The 16,852-nt window shown below is 43.4% G+C and overlaps 1 protein-coding gene across 1 annotated transcript in view; it reads right to left on the bottom strand.

Annotated features, from left to right (window-relative positions):
- The window catches only part of LOC114664446 (THAP domain-containing protein 2-like), a 28,914-nt gene extending 14,589 nt beyond the window's left edge, over nt 1–14,325 (bottom strand). Inside the window, exons 1-3 of the mRNA XM_028818529.2 lie at nt 14,118–14,325; nt 10,611–10,806; nt 1,069–1,760 (exon numbers count right to left, since the gene is read on the bottom strand). Coding sequence (XP_028674362.1) covers nt 1,371–1,760; nt 10,611–10,806; nt 14,118–14,188 — 657 coding nt within the window. The 5' untranslated portion in view covers nt 14,189–14,325 and the 3' untranslated portion in view covers nt 1,069–1,370. The remainder of the gene's footprint in view (nt 1–1,068; nt 1,761–10,610; nt 10,807–14,117) is intronic.
- Nucleotides 14,326–16,852: the final 2,527 nt, after the last annotated feature.

The raw sequence follows: 16,852 nt of genomic DNA on the forward strand, positions 1-16,852 counted from the left end.
CCCTAGATTTTCTCGTATACCCAGACGTGGGGATGGATATTTGAGGAGTAAACCACAAGACCATGATTATATTTTTATATTATGTACATTAAAGTACCATCAACAACAAATCAAATGAAATTAATAATATATTGAACAATTATTATAAATGTAAACTTGACTAAACCAGACTCTGCAGATGCATGAATAAAAAAGCACCACTTCCTGTTTGAAGAAATAGGTCAAAAGTTGATAGAAATTTACGTTTTATACCTAATACTTCTATGCAAAATTTGGTTGACCTAAGTGAAAGCATACTCAAGTTATCCTGTTTGCATACACACACAGACATAATTCCAAAAATGGTATTTTCGGACTTATCAAAATCTCGAAATCGAATTTTTGGGCGATTACAATACTTTCCCTATGAGAAAGTAAGTTGGACTCAGTGACGTCTAAGACGTCGAGATTCATCAAAACCTCGAGATTGAATTTTTGCAGGATTACAATACTTTTCCTACAAAAAAGTAAGTCGGACTCAGGGACGTCTAAAATGTCGAGATTCATCAAAATCTCAAGGTCGAATTTTTGGACGATTACTATCCATTCACTTTGCTTCATATACAAGAAAGTAAAAAAGTGTTGTTATTTCTACATGGTGTGACTGAAATGTATGCAAATCCCCTTAAATGAAAGCCTGCAATATGTACGTTAATCACGTATGAATTGTTTGATATGAAATTCTAAATTGTGGAGCAGAGCGGAAAATGTGTTTTTGTCCCAAACATTATGGAAGGCACTGCTTTTGATCACCACTTGCAGACAGTGCAGCTTGTAAATATAAGCAGAAGGTGCCTAGTGATTAGCAGAAGTCAGCTGAGGAACATCTAAATAAGCTGAGCCAGAGGTTAGCAGATTAGCTTTGTTTGCACTGCTGGAGGATTTAACCAACTTATTTTTATATCTGTATATCTGACACTATGCCTCATTGACGCAGCCATGGCATACTTCACTTTGAGACACCTATAATCACATCCAAGAAAATACTAAGTAAACTATATAGGCTGTAATATTAATTTAGCTTCTTACCTGCAGGAGTGAGTTCCCCTGTCACTCTGAGCTGGGAATAGCAAAAGACATTGAAATCCAAAGCTGGAGAGCTACTAACACAGCATGAACGAATATTAAATTTACACCAAAGGTCTGCAACACTTTGACGTCCAAATCCACACAAGTGCCGTTCCCAATGTCAAACTCATCTGAAAGCTGTCATCAAAGGAAAACAAAATATATGAAATGCAAGAGTGGCACACATAATTCTCTTAACTTTGGTTGACATTGTGCATGTTGTTCAAGCCTATCAAAAAGTACTATTTTCAGGTTACAAAATTTCAAGGCAGCTGCTCCTGAGAGACTCGATCTGAAGTGTTCAAAGGCAAAAAAACAAAAAGAGGGGGTGGCGGTGGTGGCAGAGAAGGTGACAGCAGGGGTACTGGTGCTGGAGTCTCATTACTGGTAGCAGGCAGCAGTCCGGGTTTCAGCACTGCAACAGCCTTCCTCATCTGTCTCCTCTTAGCCCTGCGTTCTTTCTGTTTGAAGGTCTTGAGTTTTTTCCGCAGCAGTGACAGCTTTCTTTCCAAAATGACCACTCTTTGCTTAGCTTGCTGGGGATCTCTGAAATTGTAGTTATGATCTAAATGCACAAGCCAGTTGCTGCCAGTTGGGTTAATTGTGTCATCTGTATTCACTTGTCCTGAAGGGGGTCCATGATCCAGCTGTTCCTTAAAAAGGAGAAAAGAAATGAGAATTACAAATTAATTCAGTTAAACATCATTATATACCAAGCCTTTCACAGAAATTCATTACAAAGTACCTTATGTCTTTGATTTGCCTGCAGCATCAATTTTTTACATTTTTATTTTCTACAAGGCCATTTAGTTGTGCACCACTGTAATATACAATATGACTCCCTATCTCTGTAAATCATTGGACAGCAGTTCTGGTCCTCAAAGATCACAGTGGCTTGTAGGCTTTAAACCAACTAGATTAAAAGCCGTTCGATTGCTGGGAACACACCATCGCACCGGACATTTGTTACTGTTTACCTGGTAATATTTCAGTGTACTTCAAGATCCTTCCAGGCTATGTTTTACTTTTTTGTTTTTGCTGCCAGAAATCATTGAATATACATCATTATGTGAGGGGCACTTGCAGATATCCAATGCCATTTATAGGTTTTCTGTCTTGTTGGTTTCAGATATTTCTTTGCTTTTTTTATTTTATCTCTCAATGTTAGATATTTTTGATTAATGTTGAATACAGTAATCCCTTGCTATATCGCGCATCGACTTTCGCAGCTTCACTCTATCGCGGATTTTATATGTAAGCATATTTAAATATATATCGCGGATTTTTTGCTGGTTCACGGATTTCTGCGGACAATGGGTCTTTTAATTTCTGGTACATGCTTCCTCAGTTGGTTTGCCCAGTTGATTTCATACAAGGGACGCTATTGGCAGATGGCTGAGAAGGTACCCAACCAGAGCGCGTATTACGTATTAAATAAAACTCCTCAAATATATTGTGAGCACGGGGGCTGTTCGCACCCCTAGAGGAATCGGCCGCTCCTCAAAAAACGCTGAAAGATTACCTTCACATTGCTCTCTTCCTTGCTGGGCTTACATGTGGCTGCTCTGTCAAGCGATATGCTTCCTGCACAGTGCTTCGCATACTTAAAAGATCAAACAGCACGTATTGATTTTTGATTGTTTGCTTTTCTCTCTCTTGCTCTGACATTCTCTGCTCCTGACGGAGGGGGTGTGAGCAGGGGGGCTGTTTGCACCCCTAGAAGATACAGACGCTCGTCTAAAAATGCTGAAAGATTATCTTCACATTGCTCCCTTCCGTGCAGCTGCTTTGTCAAGTGACATGCTTCCCGCACGGTGCTTCGCATACTTAAAAGCTCGAACGGCACGTATTGATTTTTGATTGTTTATTTTTCTCGGTCTCTCTCACTCTCTCTAACATTCTCTGCTCCTGACGGAGGGGGGGTGTGAGCAGAGGGGCTGTTCGCACACTGACCTAGAGGATACGGACGCTCCTCTAAAAAATGCTGAAAGACTATCTTCACATTGCTCCCTTCCTTGCAGCTGCTTTGTCCGGCGGTGCTTCGCATACTTAAAAGCCAAACAGCCCTATTGATTTTTCATTGTTTGCTTTTTTCTCTCTCTCTCTCTGACATTCTCTGCTCCTGACGCGCACTCCTTTGAAGAGGAAGATATGTTTGCATTCTTTTAATTGTGAGACGGAACTGTCATCTCTGTCTTGTCATGGAGCACAGTTAAAACTTTTGAAAAAGAGACAAATGTTTGTTTACAGTGTTTGAGTAAAGTTCCTGTTTCTCTACAACCTCCTGTGTTTCTGTGCAAATCTGTGACCCAAGCATGACAATATAAAAATAACCATATAAACATATGGTTTCTACTTCGCGGATTTTCACCTTTCGCGGGGGGTTCTGGAACGCAACCCCCGCGATCGAGGAGAGATTACTGTACTCATTTTCACAATTCTTTGCACCACATCAGTTGCACACCATCGAGATAGTCTTGTTTTTATATCACTTCATCTCGTGTTTCATTTTTATACTGTTTTTGTGAAGTGAGGGTTGTGGTATGAACTGGCTAACTGTCCTGTCAGCAAACTGGCAGATAAGCCGTTGCACATAAAAAACACAATAAAACAAAAAAACTTAAGCAAAACAAAACTGAAGCCCAATACAATAATCATGGTCGAGAGAACAAGAGAGCAAAAACCCAAAGTACACGCAATAAAATAGTACAAAGATAAACTTTCAATATTTCACAGATTTGGTACCTGCAGATTAGATAAGGATTTGCACTAATAGCCATCCTTTAATCCCGTCACTTCGATTACACATGAGTCCCAACTTCAAGGAAGCAGACCTAACAATGGAGAAAACACTGGCGACCTTTGAGGACACAATATTAGCAAATCATGGCATTAACCAGATCAGACTAGAGTTCAGAAGTCCCTGGTAACAGTCTCCAGATTTTTCTTGAAATTCATAGGCACTCCCAGTTCAACCATGCAAGAGAGACAGAAAGGAGAGAGAACATTTCCACCATGTCTTTGGTCTGCCTTTGTAGTAGTTGTAGCAGTCCTACGTTATGTTCACATTAAAAGCCTCCTTGCTTAATTCTGATTTTTACCACAGATCTGACTTGCCTATCTTGACAGCTCGTATTCATAAGTACAAATGACCTAAATGTAATGTAAATTAATCTATCCTCTGAAATGACACACATGTGCATACTGATATGTTTGTGCACGAGTCATCTGTGTCACCAACAGCAAAATCCATCATATTTCAAAGACGATTCATGGCACATAAACTGACAAAATGCGAGTTGCTAGTGCGTGAATCGCATTTTGCTCTGGAGAATGGCAAACAGTTCATCAATTGTATGTGATTAGGTCGAGAAGGAGAAAAAACACAGATGGCTAGCTTTAGATGTTTTTGCAGGTATTGCTGGCACTGCTGCATCAAAGAGATGTGTGGGTATGAGAAAGGAGCCAGCAATCGTGGGACTGTGACTGTTGTCACAGCTACAGCTCTCCTCCGTTGTTATTTTTTTGCACTGCTGGTGCTGGCGGAGGACAGTAACGCTCATCCCATATGTATAGGCAAAACAACCACATGAACTGCAATTTGACCGTTTTCTTGTTAAATGGCCATCAATCAGATATGTATCTGAACCACATATGAAAGTGACTCAAATCTGTTTGGCAAAAATTGGATTCCTGTGAAAACATCAAATCTATATCACATTAAGGCAAAAAAACTGGATTTGAGTCACTTCAGCCCGGTAATGTGAGAATAGTCCTTGCAGTATTGTCATTTGTACCGACTGCAGTGAAATTCTTACTTATACACCCAACCAACATGAAACACATCACCCTCTTCTTACTGCTGCTTCCATACAACTTGTATGGCTTTGTAAATATAGTAAAGATGGCTCTGATTGTGAAGGATATCAACTCAAGTCTATGGTACCATCCCAAGGTATGAAACAAAAACTTACATATTTTATTGACTCTGGGTACACATTCCATGGCCAATCCTTACTAGTTGTTCAAGAGTTTACTCTCCTATGAGGAACTGCATATCACTCTGTGATTAAGAATAAGCTAGCTGCTTGCATTCACAAATGTCTTCAATCCAGTCAAATCGCCTGAGCTTACGACAACAGTAGAACACTAGGATCTAAACTGAACAGTAAATGCAATGCTTAACACCTGCTTCACTATAACTACCCAGTTCAGGCTTCACAATGCTCAGTGCTATCTCAGTCTGGCATTCAGTCTTAGCACTGCCCTCTTCCTGCCAATCCTCAGAGTCAGTGTCTTCTAACTTTTGTAAGTCTCCATTCTACAGCCACTCTTTGCACTGTGTATTAACAGATCATCCAGTTCCAGTGTCAGGTGTTGACTGTCAGTTAGTTGTTTGTGAACTGGGCACGTTATGACCAGTGCTGTAGGGATATTTATTTCTTTCAACTTTTCCTCTGAGCCTTTTCACTTCCTGGTCTTCTCGCGTGGCTGTCCTGGCACCTCCCTATTTCCATGTTTTTCTTCCCTTTCCTCACCACTGAGAGTCTACAAACTTCACACTGATTAAGCAAACCGTCTTAAGCAATAGATGGTAAGTAGAAGCCTGAATGATACCATATTAACAATTTCAGGGAGGGATGATATAAAAGGAGGATGATGCATGTTTTCTTTTATTATTAATAATAAATAAACAAATTAAATAACCCTTTTGGAAGGTCTACAGGACGGTAGTGAGACCGGTTATGTTATATAGGTTGGAGACGGTGGCACTGACCAGAAAGCAGGAGACAGAGCTGGAGGCAGCAGAGTTAAAGATGCTAAGATTTACACTGGGTGTGACGAGGATGGACAGGATAAGAAATGAGGACATAAGAGGGTCAGCTCAAGTTAGACGGTTTGGAGACAAAGTCAGAGAGGCGAGATTGCATTGGTTTGGACATGTGCAGAGGAGAGATGCTTAGTATATTGGGAGAAGGATGCTAAGGATAGAGCTGCCAGGCAAGAGGAAAAGAGGAAGGCCTAAGAGAAGGTTTATGGATGTGGTGAGAGAGGATATGCAGGTGATGGGTGTAACAGAACAAGATGCAGAGGACAGAAACATATGGAAGAAGACGATCCGCTGTGGCAACCCCAACGGGAGCAGCTGAAAGAAGGAGAGAGAGAGTCACAGAATGTCTGAACCACTGTAATCTCAATCAGCAACAGGAGAGGACATCTAATTAGTTGCTCTAGTTAGAAAGAATCATAAATCTTTTACTTACTCCTAGATTTTTGGTGCATAGTATATACATGTTAACAGACACTTGATTCACCAAAGTTATGAAGCTACATGGAAAGTAGCACTGTCATCCTCAAGAAATGACAAAAGGATTAGATGCCTTCTATATAGAGTCTTTCCTTCCTTCTTTGTTGTGTGGTTTCTTTCAAGTTAACTCTGCAAGGTGTAATCAGATTTACTGATGTCACATTGTAGAGCAGTGGTGGCGAATCTATGGCACACGTGCCAGAGGGGGAACTCAGAGCTCTCTCTGTGGGCATGCGTGCCGTCGCCCCAGCGCAGAGTTCGTTACTAGAAAGCCAAAGGGATGCGGGGCCAGGCTGCTCCCCTCCCCCTCTCCATGCACGCCTGAGGACATTTCTTGTATCACCCGCTCCTTTACCCAGCAGCCCAATGGGAACGCTTCCTCCCTCCCCTGTCTGGGGTAAGGCGGGTGGCTCACATGCAGCGTGAGGGTGCGGCATGGACGGCAACCTGTAGAGTCTATAGTGAAGGTGATTCCCGTGGTGGGGTTGAAGAGGAGGTAGCTTAGAGGGGATGTGGTATAGCAGGTCCACAGCTCAAAATTGAAAAGGCCAGTTTTATTAGATAATCACCGCACTCGCAGCTTAGAAGTGGCGTGGTAGTGTGGCCGTAGCGGTTCCCGGTAGCTTCATGATGCGGGTGGTTCTCGCTTAAATGCACAGGTGAGGAGTCGTCCGTAATTGTTGCCGGGAGTTGCTAATCGTAACACCTGATCCACATCCCCGTAATATATAATAAAAGCGCAAGGCAGATGTAAAGGGGGGAAAAAAAGAGAGAGAGAACAGGAATGGAGGTTAATGGGGGAGACCTGCGTGAAACACGAGAATATAGAAGGGATGACAAAGGACAGCACAGTTAGTTCTGAAAATGAAATCCTTAAAGTGTGGAATTCACTGCCAAATAATTTTAAATCAAAGAAAGCACTTGGGATTGCTTTCCTTACTTCGTTTGGATCATCTTATGCTTGTGAGCAGCTGTTTTCAGCTTTGAATTATATCAAATCTGACACTAGAAAAAGACTAACAGATGACCTGAGTGCTGCATGTGTTGCTCTCAAACTTACAAAGTATGAGCCAAGGTTAGATCAATTATCAGCATGCATACAACAGAAAAAAATCACATTAATTGTTCAAAAGCATGCCAAATGCAAACTTTTACCTTTTAATAAAAAGTTGTTTGTATCATTAAAAGCTCTGTTATTGTGTTTTTCTTTTAAGACAAAAGATGTCAATGTATGAGTTGTTTTTTCTAAGCTAAAACCTCAGTATTCAGGTTAAATTGCTGTGTTGGCACTTTATAAGTGGGTTTCGGGTTGCAATTTGGGCACTCGGTCTCTAAAAGGTTCGCCATCACTGCCATAGAGTGTAGATCTCTAGTGGCTAAGGCAGGGATCTCCAACTCCAGTCCTGGAGAGCTACTTACTGTGGCTGCAGGTTTTCATTCTAATTCTAATTTTCTTAATGAGTGACCAGTTTTTGTGCTAATTAACTCTTTGCCTTAATTTTAATTAATGCACAACTTAAGACTCAGGCCCCTTAATTATTTCTTTTTTCCTTAATTAGCAACCAAACAATATTAAGACACAAAATGAACCAACACATAAACAACAACCTGCATCCATCACACAATAACTGAAAATAAAGAAAGGTGAAGGCCTCAGTAATGTTGATCTGCTCAGGTTCACAAAACATTTTGACAATGCTCTTAAAAAAGAAAGTCAACAATTTTGGAAATGTCTGCCACGGCAGAATGAGTGCCAAGGAATTAAATAACAGGTTTAATTAGCAACAAGAATTGGCTTCAAATTAAGAAACTGAATGAAGTTGGTTGGAGTTTGAGGACCCAACTCAGTTGGTCATCTGTTGGCTCACCTCACATCAAATTTATGTTTAAGTGCTGTTTAAGGTCCGAATCTCAAGTAAAGTCAATTAAAATAAAGGGAAATGGTTAATTAGCAACAATAACTGGTCACTAATTAAGAAAAGAGTTCGAATGAAAACTTGCAGCTACAGTAGCTCTCCAGGACTGGAGTTGGAAACCCCTGGGCTAAGATGCTGGACTGTAAAGCACCCTACCACTGACTTCCAGTGTTACTGTGAGAATGTCATTCACCCAGCCTACCTGTGCTCAAAACATGGAAACAATTGTGTTCTTCTGCTTTTACTATCAATACAATTTATAAAATGTCAACTAAATAAATAGATGAAAATGTACTGTTATGAATTTGGTGATGTTTCACTCACTCTGATAAACAGCTTATATCTATATGCATCTTATTTATTTCTGCCGTACAAGACAGTTGGACAATGGATTGGATAAATAAAGTGGAAAATGATAGTTGTAGCACCACAAATTTTCCACTGTCGGCAAATACAATTCTTTCTTTCTATCTGTCTACCATAAAAACTTCCACATGCACTTCAGAAGAGGTCATCCACCTGAAGCTAGGCCTGTTGGAGCCCAGCCAGTGCTTGGATGGCAGACCATCTAACAAAAGCTTGGGTTGCTGCTGGTAGAGATGTTGGTGAGGCCAGTAGGGAGTGCTTACCGTGTGGTCTGTGTGTGGATCTCAATGCCCCAGTGCAGTGATCGGAACGCTGTGCTGTTAAAAAAATGGTGCCATCCTTCAGATAAGATAAAACCGAGGTCCTGACTCTCTGTGGTCATTAAATATCATGGGGCACCTTTGTAAAAAGCAGGGTACACCTGTGGTATAGTGGGTACATGGCAAAACAGCTGGTCTGTTTATAAATAAATAAATAAATAGCTGGATCAATCCCCGTGGGTGTGCATGCTCGCACGGCTGCAGGAGGTTGGTGTGGTGATTGAGAAGGAGCATGCTTGCACGTGAGGGTGTGTTCTGTCTTAATTGCTTCATTGGTTTTCCACAGTTCACGTATGAGGTGCTGTGCACATGGAGGCATTTAAGGGGGTGTCACACACGTGCGCATGGGAAACAGCTGAAGGGCCTAGACACTTGTAATTCTACGCCAGGCCAGGGGGCGGCGGAGTGTACTGACTATCTCTCTCAGTCCCTTGCAGACCTGTCCCGGGAAATCCCGCCTCTGGACGGCCCCGAGGATGACGTCACTTCCGAACACCAGGATACCACTCCCACTTCCTGCAACGAAGACGTCATTTCCCTTCTGGGCCTTTAAAACTGCCATCTTGCCTCAGTACAGGCAGTTCTGTTTTGGACTCTGAACGATTCACATCGTGTACTTAAAAAGAGCGATTGCAGCCAAGCATAATATACGGGTGGCTGCCCCAAACCTTTGTGATGTCTCCGACTCATTCTTGTTACAGGGGATACAGCACACAGAAAAGGGATGAAAGAGAACAGAAAGTAAACAAAAGGAAGCAGAGGTTAAAAGACAGAAGAGAAGCAGGCAGGATGACGGAAGAGAGGCCCAGTGCAAGGGCAAGCGAGCAAGAGAGAAGGCAGACGGCCGGGAAAGACAGCCCCTTGAGGAGAGCGTGCGGTCGACGCTCGGGGCTGCTGAAGGCTGAATGTCTCAGGGAGCTGAAGTGATCTGGCGTGCAAGCAACTCTCTGCACAAGTCTGGGAAGGCAGTGGGAGTCCAAGAGCCTCAGATTTGGAACCTTACTGTGAGCCATGGAACAGCAGGGACACAGGCTCATTTAAGAAGGTTGTCTGTGCCTGTTGGTTTGGCGTCTTCTCTTCCTGCAAGGTCCAGTCAGGATAAGGGAAGGAGATGCCAAGGTAGAGGAGTTTCACCAGAGTTTGTAGATACTTAAAGGGACAGTTTTATGCCTTATTGATTTTAACCTCTTTATATTTATTTGGATTTTTAACCTCCACTGTCCTGGCTAAATTGCCATCTATGGCCTAGTCATTCTGGCCACCCAATCATCCCATGTCTCTAATTGGCTAGCTCTCTCTCACCACCTAAAAGTTCATGTGTGGTGAGTGTACTGGTACAAAAATGGCTGCCATTGTATCATACAGGTGGATGCTATACATTTGTGGTAGTTGAAGTGGATCCCTACTCACCATGCAAAGTGCTTTCAGTAGTTAGAAAAGCGCTATATAAATGTAAAAATATATTATCTTCTGTCTCTCTCTCTCTCTCTCTCTCTATCCATCCATCCATCCATCCATCTGAAATAAACAATTCTGTGTAAAATGGCTACCAACTCTAAAAGCAAGACAATGGCAATGAATGGTCATACTCACCTTACACTTGCTCCCTGAATCATTAATAAATACCGTGGGGACAGCATCACCTCTTAGTCTCTTTGTTTGGCCAGTCAGGTCAAAACAGGAAGGTTGAAAATGCTTAGAGCATAAAAAATGATATCGACCAGGGATGAAGTTCTCTCGTCGGACATTCTGGATCCAGATTTCCTTGCGCTTAGGATCTACTGGAAACCTGAAATCGTACAAATAAGATAAACAAATAACTTCAGTATTCTTGTGCAAAACATTTAAAATAAGAATTAAGAATGCATAAAGTTTAGCTATACTATACATATATTTGTGTATTGTTTGTATATATTACAAAATGTTGCCCAGAACGTGTTTCAACACTTTCTTCAGCATTTCATGTTTCATTTTGTATTTATAGTATAGAGTACTGGGCTCATAAATGGGAGTGTGTTTAACAAGAATAAATTGAATTAAATATGATTTATTAAGGATCTAAGATGTGTATTATAGTTTGTGTTAAAAAAAAATCAACTCAAGGCAACAGAACAAATCTAGTGTGTTGATCTGGTGTTGCGCAGAAGATGCGCCAGATAGATTTTTTTTTACTCACAGCAGAAAGACTATGGGTCAATTTCCAGTAAAATGGGACTTGCATGCATTTGAGCTTATATCACATCCCACCCCAACTAACCAAATGCTGCTGTTAGGGTGACTAGCGTATCAAAATTGACTGTGTGTGCGAGAGTGTGCAGGGGGTGTTTCATAAAGTGCTGGTATCTTAGCAAGTCTAGATAGATAGATAGATAGATATATACTTTATTAATCCCAAGGGGAAATTCACAAGCTAAGCTTATGTCTAAGCTTATGTCTTAGAGTCACTGCTGCCAGAATAGGCAACACAACCCTGTAAGCCTGAAATTGTATTATTTTCCCTAAACAGACCAACAGTTTTTACTTTGCATGAAGAAAGTCCAAATTAATTAGACATTGGATTGCTTGTCTAAGGTGGAACTGTGGCACTACCATCTTAAAGTTTTAGAGTTCAAGCCCAGATCTGCATTGATCTCGGTGGATTTTAAATGCTCTCCCAGTGTTCATGTTGGTTTTTACAGGGTGCTCCAGTTTACTGCCATATCTCACAAAATCTGTTCAGTTGATTGGCTCTGCATGAGTGGGTGTGCATGGGAGTTTTCTTTGTGATGGACCTGTACTCCATCTGGCGTTTATCGTTCTTTGCTGCACATTCTTCTGAAATAGACTCAACTCCTTGAGAGCTTAAATTAGAATAAGACAGCACGAAATTAAATCAATTGTATGTTCTACACACTGAACTCTGTTATACTGAAAGTAACAGAAAAGTGCCAATAAGTAAATCACAATTGGTTATATGGAAAACTACTGTGAGGTGCTACAATTTATTAAAAAAAATTTTTGCTATAACAAATTGTAGATGACAGAACAAAAGCATGCATTAAAAACTATATTTTTATAATCATTTTATTGACTTCAATATTTCTTTACAATGCACACACTACATATTATAAATGAGACATAGTATAATATAACTTAGCTAAATGTGATTCTCTTTCCTACCCCTGTAGAGATCCATCCATCCATCCATTATCCAACCCGCTGAATCCGAACACAGGGTCACGGGGGTCCGCTGGAGCCAATCCCAGCCAACACAGGGCACAAGGCAGGAAACAATCCTGGGCAGGGCGCCAACCCACTGCAGGACACACACAAACACACCCACACACCAAGCACACACTAGGGCCAATTTAGAATCGCCAATCCACCTAACCTGCATGTCTTTGGACTGTGGGAGGAAACCGGAGCGCCCGGAGGAAACCCACGCAGACACGGGGAGAACATGCAAACTCCACGCAGGGAGGACCCGGGAGGCGAACCCAGGTCCCCAGGTCTCCCAACTGCGAGGCAGCAGCGCTACCCACTGCGCCACCGTGCCGCCCCCCCCCCCTGCAGAGATTTATTTTAAAAACAATATTCACTTATACATATTTATATTAAATACCCGTCTATTGAATTTGAAAAAAAACACTCAGGCACGTGAAAATATTCAAAAGTTAACAGTAACTCAAAATGTTTAACTGATGACAACATTGATAAATAATTTTTAAAAATGTTTAACAATATAGAATAGTTCCATCCATCCATTTATCCGCTCTTAGTACAATCTATGTTACAGAAAATACATGGATAAATAATACCATTACAGACCGATTGCGCCACCTCGTGGCAAAGGAGTCGAAACACTAAAGTTCAAGGTTGCCGATTCAGTTGACACCAAAGACACACAATAGCCCAAACTTTTACTAAAAGTTTTAAAATCAATTTCGGGTACAGCTGTGATAACTCATTCATCCTCTCCACAGTTAACATTATATGTTCCCATCTCCACCATTGCAACATTACAATAAATGGTTACATGTCCATATAACGAATAGAATTATGTTGCTATGATTTTAAGGGTACGCTTTCCCCTGTGAGACTATGTGAAGCATCAGTAGCCAGTCTGGCAATAGGAAATTTCATTTAGTTCACTTGATTTAAATACCTGCTAGTTTCACCTCAGCCCCGGATGAAAAAAACACTAGAAACTTTACGATCTTCATCATGACCATTTCCACATTTCGCCAGTTGTTGCACTCCCATGTGATCTGACCACCTCCAAGCCATAAAGTGAGACAGTAATAATGATCGAACTTGGAATCCTGTCAGTAATAAAGTTCAGCCTCTTACCCAAAAACTGGGAAAAGTAACTTAACTTTTAAAAACAATAATTGACACACGCAGAAGAACAGATGACAATCAAAACCCCTTTAATTTCGTCCAATCAACAGGAACTTTAAAACGGAATGACAACATGACCCTCCAATCGGGTTGGCAGTATGGAGATCAGACGCGGTTGGGGGCACGCCTCCTTCCATCTGTAGCAAGTGAAAGTGAGCTAGTTTGGTGAATTTTTGTACTCCCCCAATAGTTGATCCTATTCCTTACGAAAAAAAAAAAGTGAACGACATTATAGACTTTAAATAAGGGAATACAAATCCAAAAGAGGATGCCGCTTTTATTTTAAACGTTGATTGACAAAAAAGGCACACTGTTTGTGAGGACAGTAACGCCCCCTTTCCATCAGGATAAAGCTTCTTTCTTATCAAGTGAACTTGAAAAGCTATTAAAAACAGTAAAGGGTTTTTTTGTTAGTGTAGCGGCTTTGAGTTATTTGGGTACAGATGCACTTGTTAACCTCGAGGAACACCTGACATATAATTTACCAGTTTTAATGCGCGACTACTTCTACACTTGAGTGGACTACTAGCGCAGCTCACCTTTCTTCGCGTCCAGTTATCGGAGTTACTTGAGGAAACTTCGAGGGCGGCGATCGCATAACACGCACACACAGACGGAGCAACATAAATAAATATAGCCAGAAATACAAAGCTCTGCTTTCTTACATGTTCATTTGCCACTTTAAACTCTGCGGTACATTAAAATCTGCCATATGTTTACCTGTGAAAGCTGACACTTCCGTTCTTACTGTAAACGGAGCTGCAACCCATTGCCGAGCAACTTGTTGGCATTTTTGGGATCGATTGCTGTAAAACTCGCGCGTACTGTGGCTTCACTTTCCTTTACTAACATGGCGGCGATTGCGTAGTTCGCTTTTCTAATCCTGTGTCGCAGCTGCGGCGATTCTTGAAAAAAAGTGCGGCAGCGTAGTCTCGCCGTCCGACCGTTTTCATATACTGTACACAGTTTAACAGAATACAGCCAAGATCTGTCGAGAATGGCATTATCCATCAACTTTCGTAATTCAACATTGGAAGCTAAATGGTAGGAAACATCCCGGGACGGGAAGCCTGCCCATCGCAAAGCACACACGGACTATAGGGGCTAAATTGAGCAAATACCCTTTGTTGCGGGACAGGGTATCGAGCAGGGTTGGATGTCCGAGTGTGGCACCATACAAAAGGTATATTGTTAGATGTACATTTATTAATTTAATGTGCAATTAGCAATTGTTTGTTTATTCATTACCATAAAGGTAAAATTTCCATATCGTACCAGGGTGCAGAGGTTTGACCCGTTATATGCTGTCAGTCATCCACCCAGCCGTTTTTCACCACGACAGACCAATGCAGAGACCGCATTACTGCGGATGCCGCACCGATCCGCCTGTCGATCTCACGCTCCATTCTTCCCTCACTCGTGAACAACACCCGAGATACTTGAACTCCTCCACTTGGGGCAGGATCTCGCTCCCAACCCTGAGAGGACACTCCACCCTTTTCCGGCTGAGGACCATGGTCTCGGATTTGGAGGTGCTGATTCCCATCCCAGCCGCTTCACACTCGGCTGCGAACCGATCCAGAGAGAGCTGAAGATCACGGCCTGATGAAGCAAACAGGACATCATCTGCAAAAAGCAGTGACCCAATCCTGAGTCCACCAAACCGGACCCCCTCAACGCCCTGGCTGCGCCTAGAAATTGAACAGAATCGGTGACAAAGGGCAGCCCTGGCGGAGTCCAACTCTCACTGGAAACGGTTCGACTTACTGCCGGCAATGCGGAGCAAGCTCTGGCACCAATCGTACAGGGACGAAACAGCCCTTATCAGGGGGTCCGGTACCCCATACTCTCGGAGTACCCCCCACAGGATTCCTCGAGGGACACAGTCGAATGCCTTTTCCAAATCCACAAAACACATGTAGACTGGTTGGGCAAACTCCCATGCACCCTCTAGGACCCTGCTAAGGGTGTAGAGCTGGTCCACTGTTCCGCGACCAGGACGAAAACCACACTGTTCCTCCTGAATCCGAGGCTCGACTATCCGACAGACCCTCCTCTCCAGGACCCCCGAATAGACTTTTCCAGGGAGGCTGAGGAGTGTGATCCCTCTGTAGTTGGAACACACCCTCCGGTCCCCTTTCTTAAAGAGGGGGACCACCACCCCGGTCTGCCAATCCAGAGGCACTGTCCCTGATGTCCATGCGATGTTGCAGAGGCGTGTCAACCAAGACAGTCCTACAACATCCAGAGCCTTGAGGAACTCCAGGTGTATCTCATCCACCCCTGGGGCCCTGCCACCAAGGAGTTTTTTGACCACCTCGGTGACCTCAGTCCCAGAGATGGGGGAGCCCACCTCTGAGTCCCCAGGCTCTGCTTCCACATTGGAAGGCATGTTAGTGGGATTGAGGAGGTCTTCGAAGGTACTCCCCCCACCGACCCACAACGTCCCGAGTCGAGGTCAGCAGCACACCATCACCACCATATACAGTGTTGACACTGCACTGCTTCCCCCTCCTGAGACGCCGGACGGTGGACCAGAATCTCCTCGAAGCCGTCCGAAAGTCGTTCTCCATGGCCTCCCCAAACTCCTCCCACGCCTGAGTTTTTCCCTCAGCAACCACCAAAGCCGCATTCCGCTTGGCCTGCCGGTACCTATCAGCTGCCTCCAGAGTCCCACAGGACAAAAGGGTCCTGTAGGACTCCTTCATCAGCTTGACGGCATCCCTCACCGCCGGTGTCCACCAACGGGTTCAGGGATTGCCTCCACGACAGGCACCGACCACCTTACGGCCACAGCTCCGGTCAGCTGCCTCAACAATAGAGGCACGGAACATGGCCCATTTGGACTCAATATCCCCCACCTCCCTCGGGATGTGGTCGAAGTTCTGCCGGAGGTGGGAGTTGAAGCTGCTTCTGACAGGGGGCTCTGCCAGATGTTCCCAGCAGACCCTCACAACACGTATGGGCCTACCAGGCCTGACTGGCATCCTCCCCCACCATCGAAGCCAACTCACCACCAGGTGGTGATCAGTTGACAGCTCCGCCCCTCTCTTCACCCCAGTGTCCAAGACATGTGGCCGCAAGTCTGATGACACGACCACAGAGTCGATCATCGAACTGATGTCTAGGGTGTCCTGGTGCCAAGTGCACATATGAACACCCCTATGCTTGAACATGGTGTTCGTTATGGACAATCCGTGACGAGCACAGAAGTCCAATAACAAAACACCGCTCGGGTTCAGATCGGGGGGGCCATTCCTCCCAATCACGCCCTTCCAGGTCTCACTGTCATTGCCCACGTGAGCATTGAAGTCTCCCAGCAGAACGAGGGAGTCCCCAGAAGGTATGCCCTCTAGCACCCCCTCCAGGGACTCCAAAAAGGGTGGGTACTCCGAACTGCTGTTCGCTGCATACGCACAAACAACAGTTAGGACCCCTCCTCCCACCTGAAGGCA

The sequence above is a fragment of the Erpetoichthys calabaricus genome, chromosome 1, assembly GCF_900747795.2.
Source record: "Erpetoichthys calabaricus chromosome 1, fErpCal1.3, whole genome shotgun sequence".
NCBI lineage: Eukaryota > Metazoa > Chordata > Cladistia > Polypteriformes > Polypteridae > Erpetoichthys > Erpetoichthys calabaricus.